The sequence below is a fragment of the Mus pahari genome, chromosome 23 (assembly GCF_900095145.1).
Source record: "Mus pahari chromosome 23, PAHARI_EIJ_v1.1, whole genome shotgun sequence".
Lineage (NCBI taxonomy): Eukaryota > Metazoa > Chordata > Mammalia > Rodentia > Muridae > Mus > Mus pahari.
The window spans coordinates 584,298-600,639 of record NC_034612.1 but is presented as its reverse complement, the minus strand read 5'-3'; the positions used below and the strand labels follow the sequence as shown (position 1 = coordinate 600,639).

Genomic DNA, 16,342 nt, shown 5'->3' with positions numbered 1-16,342 from the left:
GGCTGGCCTCGAACTCAGAAATCCCCCTGCCTCTACCTCCCGAGTGCTGGGATTAAAGGCGTGTGCCACCATGCCCAGCAGTATTTCAGTTCTTGAATGTGACTGTTTGGTTTCCTTCATTGGTGCTTTGTAATTTTCAGCATGCTAATGTTGTATGCTAACTTGTTAGATTTATATTTAAGTATATTACTATTTTGCTGTTATAAATAGTATTTAAAAACGGTTCCTAGGAACCTGGAGAGATGGCTCAGTGGTTAGGAGCACTGACTGCCCTTTCAGAGATACCAAGTTCAATTTCTAGCAACCATATGGTGGCTCCCAATCATCTGTAATGGGATCTGATNCCCTCTTCTGGTGTGTCTGAAGATAGTGACAGTGTACTCACATATGTATAAAATACATAAATCTTAAACAAACAAACAAATGGTTCTTAGCTCTTTTTTTTTTTTTTTTTTTTTTCCCCAAGACAGGGTTTCTCTGTATAGCCCTGACTGTCCTGGAACTCACTCTGTAGACCAGGCTGGCCTCGAACTCAGAAATCCTCCTGCCTCTGCCTCCTGAGTGCTGGGATTAAAGGCATGCACCACCATGCCCGGCGGTTCTTAGCTCTTAATTCCAAACATAAAAATACAGCTGGCTATTTTAACTTATATTCTACATCCTTGCTAAACTTGCTGTTTGTTTTTGGAGCATAGAGAATTTTTTTTTAAGTTTTTTTTTTTTTTAAGATTTATTTATTTATCTCATACATGTCATGTGGATACACTGTCGCTTTTAAATATTTTATTTTTATTGCTTTTATTTATGTATGTGTGTGTATGTGTGTCATGTGTGTGTTACATTTATACAGAGGCTGTTGTATCCTCTGGAAGTGGAGTTACCTGATGTGGGTGCTGGGAACCAAACTTAGAATCTGTAGCAGAGCAGCTAGTGCTCTTCATGCTGCACCATCTTTCCAGACTCTGAAGATGAATCTTAGATTAGAAAATTTCAGACAATTAGGTTGGCTGTAGTGGCACATGCCTTTAATCCCAGCACTGGGATGCAGATGCAGGCAAATCTCTGAGTTCGAGGCCAGCCTGGTCTACATACTGAGTTTCAGAACAGCCAGAGTTATATAGTGAAACCCTGTCTCAAAACAAACAAGCAAACAACAAAACAAAAAGAAAATTTATGTGTGGAATCCCTGTCACTATATGGAGAAGTGTAATGTATTAGTGCATTTATATGTCTTACAGAGGCCTGTTTCTGTAAGAACAGTGGGACTGTGGAAGGTAAAGGTCACCTACAAAAATATGAAAAGATGCCTAATGTGTTCAATGCAGACTAAGCCATTCACATTTACACTTAAACTCAGTGATCAGAGATAAGTTCTAGACAAAGCATATGTGTTTGTTGAGTAAGTGGTGATTTCCACTCTCTGGTGGAGTGTGCCTGATCTAGGCAAGAGGAGACATTTTGTTTCACCTGGAAAAGATGAGTGATGGGCACGTCCCTGACTTAGCAGTGTGTGCCTGAGGAGTTTTTGAGTTTTGCTGCGTGTACCAGGCCATAGGTGTAGTGATGTTCCCAGGCAGCATTGTGTGTAAGTTCCCCTAACTGGAAAGAACCAAAGGTCCTTTGGCAGCAGCATGGGCCAGTGTCTATGCATATTGAGGCAGTGGAGCATCAACCAGAGTGCTCTTTGGGTGAATGAGGGCTGTGCCACAAAGTGAAGACTCAACAGATAGACTAGAGAAGTCTGTCAGTGGTGACACAGCTCCAAAAATGAAGGAGACAGTAGAAGTTTTCTTAAGTGTGTGGTCATTGATCACAATCCAACTGTTCTTGATTATTGGTTATTTTATTTTGTTTTGAGATAGTCTATCACCATGTATGCCTGGCTAGCCTGGAATTTTCTGAGTAGACTGGGCTGTCTTCAAACTGTCTCTGCTTTGCAAATGCTGGGATTAAGGGCATGAGCCAGCCACACACCATGCCAGCCTGGTCCTTCAAAAAATATTTATGTATTCATTCATATTCTCATATTCTTTCTCTCTCTCTCTCTCTCTCTCTCTCTCTCTCTCTCTCTCTCTCTCTGTCTCTGTCTCTGTCTCTGTCTCTGTCTCTCTCTCTGTCTCTCTCTTCTGTGTGTGTGTGTGCATTAAGGGATGTGTGTATCTTTTAAGAGTCATTTTTCTTTTTTAGAGTTTCACTGTGTATCACTGACTGTCTTGGAACTTGTTATGTAGACCAGGCTGGCCTGGACCTCACAAAGCCCTGCCTGCCTCTGCCTCCCACATACTGGGATTGAAGATGTACACTAACCACCACGTCAGTCTACCTCCTGGCTCACATAGAAGTACTAGAATTACAGATGAACACACTGCACCTGGCTTTATGGGGATTGTGGGGATCAAGCTTAGGCCATTTGGACTTGCACACTACATGTTTTAGCTGTTGAACCATCTCTTCTGCCCTATTATTGGTGTTTCAGTGGTATGCAGTGACTTTGTCCATTTTCCTTCTCACAGAGTCTTATGCAAAATTTCAGATACAGAAACTTGGAATAGGTCATTTAATATTTTATAGCCATTTGAATGATACAATTAAAGTCACATGCACATGTTGGGGTCAGGTCATAAGACAACTGACTTTGAACTGTAGCAGTTCAGTCCTGCCTCAGCTTTCAAACTGCTAGCATTACATTTCTACTACCACATGGCTTACTTCTTTATGTATCCCATCAGTTTGAGAGCTGAAGTCCCTTCAGCTGGTGTTCAGTTTTGGGCTTTTGGTCTCCATAGGGAAGTGCTCTTAAGGTTGTAGCATTTGTGAGTCAGAAGAGAGTGAGTGTATGGGCCTTGACATATGTTACATCATGTTTAGCAAAGAATATTGATGGATATATGAGAATATCCCAGCCTTCATGATCTCACATATGTTGAGCTGACAGCTGCACTAAGAATTCTAGACAGAATTTCAGGATGTATTTTGGGTTATACAGCTGTTTGTGCTAATATGAGCACAATCCAGAGTTCTCTGTATTATCTTGTGAATGTGTTCATGTTTTTATGTGTATACTGGAAAGTTTATAGGCATGATGTGGGATCTTAATCTGTTTTACTGTACATGTTTTTTTTTTTTTAAAAAAATGAATTTTATTTTTTATTTTATTTATTTTGAGACAGGGTCTCACTGTGTAAACCTAGCTGGCCTCAAACTCATAGACTCTGTTTCCTAAGTGGTAGGATCTTTTATTTTATTTTTTTTTTAAATTTTTATCTTATGTACTTGAATGTTCTGTTGACATGTATGTACCAAATTTGTTCTATTGCCTATGGCAGCCAGGAGAGAGCATTGGATACCATGGAACTAGAGTTACAAAAGCTTGTTAGCTATGATATGGGTGCTGGGAATCAAACTCTGGTCGTCTATAAGAACAGAAAATGTTCTTTTGTTGTTGTTGTTGTTTGTTTTTTGAGACAGAGTTTCTCTGTGTAGCCCTGGCTATCCTGAAACTCACTCTGTAGACCAAGCTGGCCCCGAACTTAGAGAAATCCACCTGCCTCTGCCTACCAACAGAAAGTGTTCTTAGCCAGGCGATGGTGGCACACGCCTTTAATCCCAGCACTTGGGAGGCAGGGGCAGGCGGATTTTGGAGTTCAAGGCCAGCCTGGTCTACAGAGTGAGTTCCAGGACAGCCAGGGCTATACAGAGAAACCCTGTCTCAAAACAAAACAAAAAACAAAAAAGAAAGTGTTAATTACTGAGTCATCTCTCTAGATCCACTGGACATGCTTTTGAAAAGAAGGCTCAGATGGGTTTTGTATTTGTGTTATCTGTACCAAATCCTGATGTTGGAAAACTGAATTGAAAGAGATATCAGTTACTGCATTTCTTCCACTTACAGGTGTCTTTAAAGGCCCCCCACCTCCCCCCCCCTCTCTCTCTCTCTCTCTCAAAAGATTTTATTTATTTCTTTATTTTCTTTTTTCTTTACCCCCTTTCCTTTCTACCGCTTGCTCTGGCCCATAGGTTCTTTATTGTTTATTTCTCATTACAGGTGGTTGTGAGCCATCATGTGGTTGCTGGGATTTGAACTCATGATCTCCAGAAGAGCAGTGGGTGCTTTTAACTGCTGAGCCATCCCACCAGCCCTAAAAGTCTCTTCTTCCTTGATACCATTGTACTTTTGTTGACAGCATCAGGCTTACAGAAGCCATGGTCCAGACATTTAGCCAGCAGTTTCCTGGTGATGTAACTCTTCCTCCAGGAGGAGGCAAATGCATTCTTGTATAGGCAGCAATCATTTGAGTTGGATCTTCTGCAGGCTACATGTCTTTCTTCCCTTCCACTGTTTTTTCTCATGGTGTGTTGTTTAGGTTCTGAATAACACATAGCTATTTATTTGTTTATTTATTGTGTATGTGTGTGAGCACAACTGTTGCTGTAGGAGCATAGTGCATGGCATATGTATGTAGTTCAAAGAACAACCTAGGGAATTTGATGGTTTTCTTATCTCATGTGCATTAGGGATCTCTCATGTGTACCTCAGGTTATCAGGTTTGGTGGCAAACATCTTCACCCGCTGAGCTATCTTACTTTTTTAAAGACTAAGTTTCTTCATGAAGTCAAGGCTGACTTTATAGTTGCAGTCCTCTGAGTATTAGGATTACTATTGTGGTGTACTGTATCTGGCTACTGTATTGTAGCCGCAACTTTGTTCTCTTTTAAAGCAGGTGGTACTTAACCCTCTTAGTTTCTTATCTTGGCCTCTGTATGCTGCCTGGGTGTCTGCCTGTGTGGTTAATGGTCAGCCATACATCTAACACCTGCCAGTCAGAGCTAGGCAAAGAGATTGGGCTTCCTCTGTCCAGCAATCTCTATTCTTCCTGTCATCCTTCTACAGAGTGTAGTTCAGGGACAGCCCTCATGCCACATGCCAACTTTGGGAAACTTGCTAGGTTCCTTTCCAGAACTTCCTAGATCACCTGCTATCTCTTTGTTGTCCAGATATTTCACCTAGTCACTCCTGCCTGCAAGCCACTTTTCACTAAAGAGTAACTGTCTTGGATATATAAGTGATACCGATTTGTTTCAGAATATTTGAAAAATTGAGAAAAGTGCACCTGCATTAAAAGTTATTTATAATTCCATTTACAGAGGAGCCAGTGTTAACATGTTTTGATTTTTTTTTTTTTAGATCATTTCTTTCTTTCCTCCCTTTTTGTCTACCTCTTCTCGGCTTCTGGGACCAAACACCTTGACCAAAAGCAAGTTGGGGAGGAAGGGGTTTGTTTGGCTTACACTTCCACATTGTAGTATAACACTGAGGGAAGCCAGGATAGGAATTCAAATAGGACAGGAACCTGGAGGCAGGAGCTGATGTGGAGCCCATGGAGGGATGCTGCTTACTGACTTGCTCCACACGGCTTGCTCAGCCTGCTTTCTTAGAGAATCCATGGCCACCAATCTAGGGGTGGCAGTACCCACAATGGCCTGGACCCTCCCACATCAATAACTAGTTTAGAAAAGTCCCTATAGCTAGATATTATGGGAGCATTTTCTCAATTAAGGTTCTCTCCTTTCAGATAACTCTAGCTTATGTCAGGTTGACAGAAGACTATTCAGCAAACTGTTTTCTGCTCTTTGCTTTCTTCCTCCTGTATTTGTTAAATATGAACCACCTCTGCTCACTGTGGGTTGCAGGGACCAAACCCTGCTTCTCTGTAGGCCTCAAGGCCTAGAGGTAGTTCAGTACCATGCACATGGCATAGTTTTTTGATTAGTACCAGCAACTGGTGTTTAAAGTGCCCCACTGAGGAGATTGGAAGACTCAAGTCCTTTAGAGAAAGCTTCCATAGCTACTGGGGAGCACTGCCACTTGAGACCTGCTGAGATGGCAGGGACAGTTTTCAGATGGAGATCTGTCTGACTCTCTGCTTTCATGATTTTTGATTTTTTTTTTTTTAATTTTTATTTTTTGGAGAGGGTCTCATTATGCATGCCCGGGTGTGGTCTCCCACTATGAAATCTTTCTGTTTTCAGAGTGCTGGGATTACAAGCATGTTCTACCCAGCTTTAAGGTGTCTCTCTCTCTCTCTCTCTCTCTCTCTCTCTCTCTCTCTCTCTCTCTCTCTCTCTCTCTTTTTTTTTTTTAGACAGGGCCTTAGTCATAGCCCTGCCTGGCTTAGAAGTCACTATGTAGACCAGGTAGCTTTAACTTAGAGATATCCACCCACCTCTGCCTCTTGAGTACTGGGATTAACGACATAGACCACCAAGTCTTGACTATTTATTTTAGGGTATTTTTTGGTTTATAGCAGAACAGAAATAAGGTGAAGATTGTCCAAATCAGCTATTTTTTGTCTTTCACATGTCACATGTGCAGCCTTATTCCTGTTGACACCACCCACAGTGGCTCACTTGTTTAATTGATCCTGTTTAATTGATCTTGCATGGACATTCTTAAATCCAAAGTACATGCTGGGACACCCTCTTGTTTCTATGCTTTTTGTAGGTTTAGACTGCCATATGATCGGATAAGACATGCTGCATTCTACCCATCCCTCCCTTCTTATAACCACTGAACATTTTCTGTCCTCATAGCTTTGCCTTTTACAGAATATCAGATGCAGGTAGCTGAAACTATGTAGCTTGTACAGAGTAAGTTCTTCTACTTTAAGTCTTACTTAAATAACATACATATGTCATTTGCATATAAGCACACATACAAACGTGTGTGAATTCATGTATATATGTGTGTGTGTGTGTATGTGTATGTATATATATATATATATACATATATAATGTATATGTATATATAACCGAAAAACATCATTTGAAGATTCAGGATAGACTGTTAAGGTTTCAATGTGTTTCCCGGTAGGAAGGCACCCATACTTCCTTATGTTACTGAGCTTTTGTTGTGAAATTGGGCCAGGTAGTATATGATCTTAGGTCCGCCAAAGCTGTAGCCTCAGAACTGAAAGGGAGATTTCCCAGTTTAGCCCTCTTGTTGACATTAAGTAATTAGAGCTAATTTTGAAGGTTGTAGATCTGTGATGATTTGAAACTCCATTTAAATCAGAATTAATGGGTCTTTACAAGACCTTTTTTTCTCTTCAGAGGTAAGTTAGAATCTTATATTCTCACAGGTCAATGTACATTACATGTATGTGTGTTTAAAGACATTGGGTAGGGAGGGAGGTAGCGACTTCCTTACTAAAAGGAGTAAAGTCAGTGTTTGGGATAGGTATGGTAGGTGTAGTGTATGTTATTCTTGTGATGGTTATAATAATAAGAATGTCTATAACAATAAGAATCTCATTGCTTTTTATTTTTTTTCCAGCACCAAGCCCTGACTGGGAGCCTAGTGGTGGGGCCCGGCAGTGCCACAGAAGCCGACCCCTTTAAGAGGCAACAGGTGATGCCACCCACAGGTATGCCCAGCATGACTAACAGTGCAGTGGCAGTTTAGTTGCCACATGTTTCTAAAGAACTTAATTTCTATTTTCAAAGCTAATTTTTGTTTGGGTTATTATCAACTAAAATATTTGCATAAGTTTTTATCTGTATTGAAGTTAGAAATGTATCAGTTGATTCTGTACATTCCATCTAACTTCCCATTATGGTATAGCTCACTGTTAGCATTGCCTAGTCACCTTTGGAAGCATTGATTAATTAGTTGGTTTTTGAGACAAGGCTACTTTGGGTAACCTTGGCTAACCAAGGATTACCAAAATCCTTGGATTGCTCTGTAGACCTGACTGGCCTTAAACTTCGAGAGATTTGCTTTCCTCTGCCTCCCAAGTGCTGGGATTAACGCGTGTGCCACCACTGCCTGGTGGAAGTTTCTTTTTAAGCTGCCTTCCCCCTCGGTCCATAATGTATTGATACCTTTTTTTTTTTCCCTCTTTTTTAATGTGAGAGGCTCAAGAAGGTGACACATAGCTGCCTCTGACTTCATGTCTGCTTCTGCAACCACAGCAGGGATCACTGTCAGTATATTGTGATTCTCACAGATGTTACTCTGTTCATGCTCAACATTTCCTTACAGATTAGTCATTGTAAAAAAATTCACATATAAACATATAGACAGAGTTACTTAAAAAAAATTGACTATAATAGGTCACTTTCCCACTTCATGCATCTGAAACTCCTGTTGTCTGCACCATGGCACCATGTTCCATTGTGTGGATGAACCTTTAATAAGAGTAAGAGCTCCTGCTATTACTACTGCTACTACTGTTATCATCATCATCATTATGTACTGTCCCCATGAGACCTGGTTGTTCTGTAACTCTCAATGTAGCTCAAGTTGGCCTTGAACTTGGAGGCACCTTCCTGCCTCTGGCTCTCCGGTACTTGGGTTTACAGCTGTGTGCTACTGCACATGGCTTTAGACAATTGACATTTATCAGTCCATCTTTTCTTTCTTTCTTTCTTTCTTTTTTTTTTTTTTTGAAATTTAAAGAAAAAGGGACGGACCAGTCAAGTCTTTTCTAGTCTTAGTTATCCCCATGGTTTTTTTTTTTGGTTTTTTTTTTTGGTTTTTTCGAGACAGGGTTTCTCTGTGTAGCCCTGGCTATCCTGGAACTCACTNTGTAGACCAGGCTGGCCTCGAACTCAGAAATCCGCCTGCCTCTGCCTCCCGAGTGCTGGGATTAAAGGCGTGCGCCACCACGCCCGGCTTGTTTTTGTTTTTAATCAGGATGAACAGAGACTTAACATTTAGTCTGAAATGTTCATTTGTCATATCTGGTAGCTGATCTGAAGGAACAGCCTCCCAGATCCCCGAGGAATAAGATGTAGTGCTGCTGACAGATTGCCTGCCAGCAGCATGTCCAGTTCCATTACTGTCAGTAGTCTCTGGTTCTCTCATATCTATGCATTTTCCTTACTTTAATAAATCTTGTAATCTTTGGTGGTTAACCTAAAGGTAGAGTCATAACTCCTGTTCTGATGTAGATACCTGGTTCTGAGTAAGGTTGCACAGGAGCTTTTATTGCTCATCAACTATTTGTGACTCTGTTCTTGGCTCGCTATTGATGTTCTCTGTCCATTGTCCTGGGCATTGAAACTTCTCATGTTATTTGTGAGCGCTTTGAGAATGGTTAAGTGAGCCTCTGCCAGGCACATGTTGCAGTGTCTCTCAGTTCTTGTCCTTTGGCCTTTGTATGATGCCTTTATTTGTACTTGCAAATTTTTAATGAAACTATATCAACCTATCCCTTATAGCATAGAAGGGCTTCCCTTTTCAAAGATTAAGAAAAAAAAACACTTAAATATGTTTTTTCCCTACTTCTATGGTTTTATTTTTACATGAAACAACACCTTTCTTGAAAATTATTCTAGAGCAGTCTAAGAGACCTCGACTTGAAGTGGGTCATCCAGGGGTAGTTTTCCAGCATCCAGGGGTGAATGCAGGAGTCCCTCTGCAGCAGTTAATGCCAACAGTCCAAGGTAAGACCCAGCAGTAGAATAGTGCTCTTAGTTTGTCATGAGGGAATGCCCAAAACCTAGAGCCCAGCCCACATTGGAGCCATGCAGTCAGGGGAGTCTAAGAGATACGGAGTTTCCTACATGGGAATATGTCTCTGCACCCTAGTCAATTCAGTATTTAGAAAGCCCCCAGAGACAGGTTCTTGACATTCTAGTTGAAGTTATACATTTTGCATTGTGCTTCCTGGTGATTTCTATGTTCCTAATTGCTACTGCTGTTGGATATCCTGTGGTTATTTAATGCTTGTTTTGCTTAGTACTAACTTGCAATAGTTGGGTGCATTCTTTCCTTCTTTGTGTGCTCATCCTGACCTTAGGTCTGCTCTAGGACACTCCCATTTTGATTGTAACAGTTCTCATGTGAGAGGCAGAATGTCCAATGTGTGTCCTTGTGACTCATTTAGTAGAAGCTGCTATGCACTGAGTCAGTGCTTTGGGCTCTTTCTTATTTTTCAGGAGGGATGCCCCCAACTCCTCAGGCCACACAGCTCACTGGACAGAAGCAGAGTCAGCAGCAGTACGACCCCTCCACAGGGCCTCCTGTGCAGAACGCCGCCAGCTTGCATACCCCCCCACCACAGCTTCCTGCGAGGCTGCCTCCGGCCAGTGTCCCAGCCACAGCCCTCCCTTCCACCTTACAGTTTTCACAGCAGTCACAGATGGTGGAGGCTCCAGCTCAGCTCCAAATCCCAGTGAAGACTCAACAGCTAAATGCCCCTATCCCTGCCCCTCTGCCCAGCCAGCTCCCTGCTCCTTCTTCACAGCCCGCCCAGCCGGCCCTACATGTTCCGATGCCCGGGAAGGCGCAGATGCAGACCTCTCAGCTTTCCTCCCAGACCCAGGTACTCTGTGGACATTGGCTGTTTTACTAGTGAGGTGCAGAAGAAAAGAGGAAACAGTCTGCAAAGGTGGCTTGGCTTGCTGTCTAGGTATTTGGTAGGGTGGTCTGCGCTGAACCTGCACATTCCTGGAAGCAGCTTTACCTGCCCTCTTAGCACAGTTGGTTATTGTAGCAGTTGCAAATTAATTTTATTTGGCTTTGTAATAACAATCATTAAAGTAATAGAAAACCATTATTATTGTTGCTGTTAGTAGAGAAAGCCTCGACCTGTTGAGTTACATGCTATTCAGAGGGCGTTGTATTTGTCACCCCATTTGGTTTTTTGGGAACTCTTAGATGGTGACCAATTTTACCAGCCTTGAAAGTTGTGAGACCGACCCAAAGAGATGAAGTGACAATTCAATGTTGACTCTAGCCTTGTTCAAGGGTGAAGCCGGGTTTTTCACCATCAGATAGACTTCCTCCTTTGCTTTTTTTCCAGTGCTATGAATTCCACCAGTGTGGACATCACTGTGCCTGTTGTAATGTTGAGCATGCTGCTCCCCCTCACTGGTTTTACACCTGTGTGGGTTTGTGAATACTTCCCCTAGTTCCTGGAGAACATCCAGACGGTGCAGTGTGGGTACACCAGCTGTAGAGCATGGATGGGAGTCAGTGCCGGTCCCCTCTGCTCTCACCTTCCTCATGTTAATAAGGAAGCTACTCAGAAGAGCTTGAAGTTCCAGTTAGGATATACAGTAAGGACTTAAAACCGATGGGAACAGAATGGGAAGAACAATCTGGACTGACGGCCATGAGCTGTGGTAATGAGTTCATGGGTGGTTAGTTTTTCTGCTTAGCAATTCTGTGAAGTGGAATTGCTATTCCCATTTTCTGACAAGTTCAGGCCACAAGCTTACAATCTTGCCATGTCATCAGCTAAGTGGTAGGGCTCTGTGTAGCTCTTGGGTTATTCTAGAGCTTTGAGGCAGGCAGGTATGGAGGCTTCCTACACATTTGGTTAGGGAAGGATGGGCTACTAAACTCTGTCCCCATGGCTGGCTGGTGGCTGGATGACTTTCTATCTTTTTTCTTTTCTTTCCTCTTTTCTCCCTCCTTCCTTCCCTCCCTCCCACCCTTTCCTTTGTAAAGAGGATTTTCTGTGTATCCTTGGCTGTCCTGGAACTCACAGGTCTGCCTCTGCCTCCTAAGTACTGGAAGTAAAGGTATGCGCCACTACACCTGGCTCCCTGTGGCTTTCGTGAGAGTGATCTTTTTTTCACTTGGAGTCACAGTCCTGACTTAGAACAGCACTGGGTTTTCTTACCTTTATTTTCTGCCTTTGCTGATAAAAAGATCAGCTATGATAGATGACTTTTAAGAAACTGTACAGGGCTCAAAAATCCAAAAAAAAAAAAAAAAAAAAAAAAAAAGAAACTGTACAGGGATGGAGAGATGATTCAGTGGTTAAGAGCACATACTACTCTTGACCTGAGGTCAACTTAAACCATCCACATTGGATGGTTCACAATGTAAAAGACCAGTTCCATGGGTTCTAACATCTTCTGACCTCCAAGGGCACCTATATTTGTGTGCATATACATACCCATACAGAGACACATATATAAATAAAATCTTTTAAAAACTAAAATAAACCAAACCATAAATCTATAGAAACCCATTACTTAGCCCTCATAACACAGGTCTGTAATAACAGCTACATGGGAGGTTGAAGCAGGAGAATTGCAAGTTTAAGGCTGTGTTGGCAAACTCACAGACCCCGTTGCAAAAAAGTAAAAAAGGAAGCTGAGTAGACTGTTTGCCTAGAGTGTAGGAGGGCTTGGGGTCAACCCCAGTATGGTGGGAGCATGGGAGAGACCCTTGTTTCTTATGGGTTGGACTGGGACTTGCCCGTCTTTTCTGTAAAAGGCCATAGGAGAAAGTTTTTGGCTTTGCAGGGCATTCTGTTTCTGTGAGTCCCTCAGCTTTGTTCCTGAAAACGTCATAAGCAATTTGTGAGTGAATAGAGGTTGGGTACATTCCCACAAAGCTTTATTTCCTTCTGGGCCCTATGAGGTAGACATTCACCCTGTTGGGGACATTGTTAAATCTTGAGACTTTATCTGTTGAGTCTTCCTTGTCCTGGTAGTCCTGACTGGCCTTCCTGCCAGTCTATTCCTGGCTTTCATCTATCTCTAAGTGGCCTCCTTCCTGGGCTCCTGGGAGAATTTCACACAGACTTGTTGGAGTTGAGGCCCCTTTTGTGAACGTGGTTTCTGGACAGTAAGAAAAGTTTTCTGCCTCTCCAGCCTTCCTTCCACAAGAGACATGTGTGGATGTTAAAAAGATGCAAGATGCCAAGCTGGGACATGGTGGCTCTCTCCTGTAATCCTGGCACTCAAGAGGCTGAGACAGAGAATGGAGAGTTCAAGGCCAGCCTGGGCTACAGTATTGAGCTCTTATCTCTAAAAAAGATACATAAAAACAAATAAGCCCAGCTGACACTTGGATGGTGTTACTACATAAAAATATAATAAAAAAGTCTAGTTTAGCAGTTCATTACTCATTTTTTTTCTACAGCTAAAACAAAACCAGTCCTTTGCGGATTTTGTTTTGCTCTAAATTAAAGGATGAAGAGACTGGCTTATGGTTTGAGGATACAGCCCATTATGATGAGGAAATCATGGCAACAGGGGTGTGTGTTTTCTGGTCACATTGGATATGCAATCAATGAGCAGAGGGAGGTGAATGAAAGGCTAGTGGTGCTCAGTCATAATGGCTTCTTACAGCTTTCTTTTCTTGTGACTTCGTGGTCAAAGCGACTGCCTTTCTTAATATGCCTTTAAATTAAACTTATTAAACAAATTAAGCTTAACTTAAAAATTAAAAGTAAAACTTGCCAGTTTAGACTCAAGAAGCATTACAAGAAGACAACATGTTCCAAAAAATGCAAGGAAAAAAACTGCACGTGATGTTGTGTATCTGTAATCCCAGCCCCAGAAGGCTGACCCAGGAAGGTACAGAGTTCAAGGCCTACTTAGGCTGTATAATCACGGGATTTTTGTTCCTTTTTGTTTTTTGGGTTTTTTTTTTTGTTGTTTTGTTTTGTTTGTTTTTGTTTGGTTTGGTTTGGTTTGCTTTAAGGGAAAAGAAAACAAATTACTTTTTAAAAGAGGAAAAAAAGCTGAAGAAAAGGAAAAGCTTTCATGAGCTCTGAGATAATATACCACAGAAGTGCAGTTTATAATGGAGGGTTTTTTGCTGTTGTTATTGTTAGGTTCTGTGTAGAACGGCAATTTTATCTTTGGACATCATCTCCTCTGTGGTTCTGAGTTGTGGTTGGTGTTGGGATTAATTCTGTGTGCATGTGTTGCCATGGAGAGGTGGGCACTGACTGCTGCTGAGCTCTCTGGAATTGGGCACTCTGAAGCTGTAGAAGCCTTGTCCTGACCCTGATTCACTTGTCTTCTGCCCGCTAGACAGTGGCATCGACCAGGCCCCCCTTGGACTCTGCCCAGCCCTGCCAGCGGTCTCTGCCCACTTCCTCCTCTTCCTCATCCCTTGTACCTGTGAGTGGCTCAGGTACCGGACCCTCGCCTGCTCGTTCTTCACCAGTGAACAGACCCTCTTCTGCTACCAACAAGACTCTGTCTCCCATCACTTCTCGGTCTCCAGGGGTGGCAGTGTCAGCTCCTCCTAAGCCACAGAGTCCTGCTCAGAATGCAGCCTCATCCCAGGATGGTTCTCAGGATAAACTGGCAGAACAAATAACACTGGTAAGTATACACAGGCAAATATGGAGCACATTTGTTTGGTTTGGGGTTCTCCTTATTTCCTAGGCTATCCTCTAGCTCCTGAGCTTGGGAGATCTTGCTCTCAACCTGGCCAAGAGAGTAGCTGAACAAAACAAGGAAGGTATGTCACTGTATAACACAGTCGGGACTCACTAGTGTTCTGGTTTGTGACATCTATTTCATTATTTTAAGGTCGTGATAGTTTAAAACTAAACACTTGGTTTATTATCACTAGAAACCATGACTGGTACCAGATAATGCAGCCTTTTCTGCTAGAAGTATACTCATGGACGTCTTTGCCTTGTGGTAAATCTTGACCATGGTAGGCTGATTTCCTTCCAGTCATGGCTAAAGGGTAGGACTCAAGCAGGCCTGGAGCACCCGTCCTCAAGAGGCAGTTGCTGCCCAATACTTGGTACTTGGTACTTAGGTTTTGTTGGCTGAGTGTTTTATTTAGCTTCCTCAAAGGACTTAAAAGAAGCATACATTACATTAGATTCGTATAAACTCAGTGTTCATTACCTGGTTTGGTTTGAGCTCTGTAGGCAGTCTTCATTGATTCTTCTATTTTTTTGTCATTTTAAAGTGAATTCTGGCATGGTCGTTTCTCTTTTTTTTAAAGATTTATTTATTATTATACATAAGTACGCTGTAGCTGACTTGAGACATACCAGAAGAGAGCATCAGATCTCATTACGGGTGGTTGTGAGCCACCATGAGGTTGCTGGCATTTGAACTCAGGACCTTTGGAAGGGCAGTCAGTGTTCTTACCCACTGAGCCATCCCATCAGCCTCCATGGTTGTTTCTCATGTACATATTTTCTTTGGTATAAAGATTGGTTCTCTTTGTTTCTCTTTCTCTCTCTCTCTCTCTCTCTCTCTCTCTCTCTCTCTCTCTCTCTCTCTCTCTCTCCCCCCCCCTCTCTTTCTTTTTAAAGATTTACTTATTTTATTTATATGAGCACATTGTAGCTGTCTTCAGACACACCAGAAGAGGGCATCGAATCCTATTATAGATGGTTGTGAGCCACCTTGTGGTTGCTGGGAATTGAATTCAGGACCTTTGGAAGAGCAGAGCCCCTCTGTTGTGTTCTTGTAGAGCCACTTGACTGTGTGCACGTAATAGAGCCTCCTGATTGTGTACACACTTATGTCAAATTGTGGCCTCCTTGAGTCTCTTTCAGTTTCTGAGCCTTTCATACAGTAAGGTTTAGCAGAGCACATTTAATTACATGCTGACCCTTACCAGCCACATCCATGCATCTTACAGGAAAACCAGATCCATCAGCGAATAGCAGATTTAAGGAAGGAAGGCTTGTGGTCCCTAAGGCGACTGCCAAAGCTTCAAGAGGCCCCACGCCCAAAATCTCACTGGGACTATTTGCTGGAAGAGATGCAGTGGATGGCCACAGACTTTGCCCAAGAGCGGAGGTGGAAGTTGGCTGCTGCTAAGAAGGTAAGTTTGAAACATGGGTAGTCATTCATGCTTTGTGTCTGTTGCAGTAGTTGGGATTTAAATTGCTTTAAGTAGCTAGCAGTGAATCAGACTCTTGCCAGTTCCCTGAAGACTTTTGAATTCTATTGAGTGTGGAGAAAGGTGTTAACTGACTGAGACAGAGTCCTTAGTGTCAGAGCAGACACAGCCTCCTGCCACAGTGCTAGTGTAGAGGTTGGGTTCCTTTTCCTTCCAGTTTGCTTGCCAAGTAGGATTAGGATTCTTATAGGGCACCCAGAGCTGGTCAGGTGATTGCAAAGGCTCGGAGTTGGAGCCAGGCCTAGGATGATAGGACATAGATTCATTCCCTCCCTTCACTTCAGCTTCTGCTGTGTGGCTGAGCTGTCTCTGGTTCTGGTGGAGAGTTTCCATTTTATTGTTCCCACAGCAGGCAAGTCCTTCAGAGAGAGACTTGAGAGGTGGCATTATTTACTCTACAAAAGTGAAAATAAGACAGGTTTTGGAATATTCTGGCCTCTGGGTGGAACTCAGCTCGCCTTTCATTATGTAGGCAACTATGCCTGCTATTGCACATTGTGGAACATTGTTTTTATGCCTAGAGGATAGATCCTTTGTTCTCTGGCCTGTGCACTTCCGCCCTTTAACTCTTCACGCCTTTAATCCCAGCACTCAGGAGGCAGAGGCAGGCGGATCTCTGAGTTTGAGGCCAGCCTGGTCTACAGAGTGAGTTCCAGGACAGCCAGGGCTATACAGAGAAACCCTGTCTCGAAAAACCAAAAAAAAAAA

General features: G+C 42.6%; 1 protein-coding gene across 10 annotated transcripts in view; it reads left to right on the top strand.

Moving 5' to 3' along the window:
• The window catches only part of Ep400 (E1A binding protein p400), a 105,859-nt gene that overhangs the window by 20,970 nt on the left and 68,547 nt on the right, over window positions 1–16,342 (top strand). For 8 of the 10 annotated variants that reach the window (XM_029533909.1, XM_029533910.1, XM_029533906.1 and 5 more), the window contains 5 exons: window positions 7,334–7,424; window positions 9,340–9,447; window positions 9,943–10,328; window positions 13,786–14,082; window positions 15,371–15,556. In XM_029533909.1, the coding sequence (XP_029389769.1) occupies window positions 7,334–7,424; window positions 9,340–9,447; window positions 9,943–10,328; window positions 13,786–14,082; window positions 15,371–15,556 (1,068 nt within the window). The remainder of the gene's footprint in view (window positions 1–7,333; window positions 7,425–9,339; window positions 9,448–9,942; window positions 10,329–13,785; window positions 14,083–15,370; window positions 15,557–16,342) is intronic. The other 2 variants (XM_029533911.1, XM_029533908.1) reach the window with 1 other exon arrangement.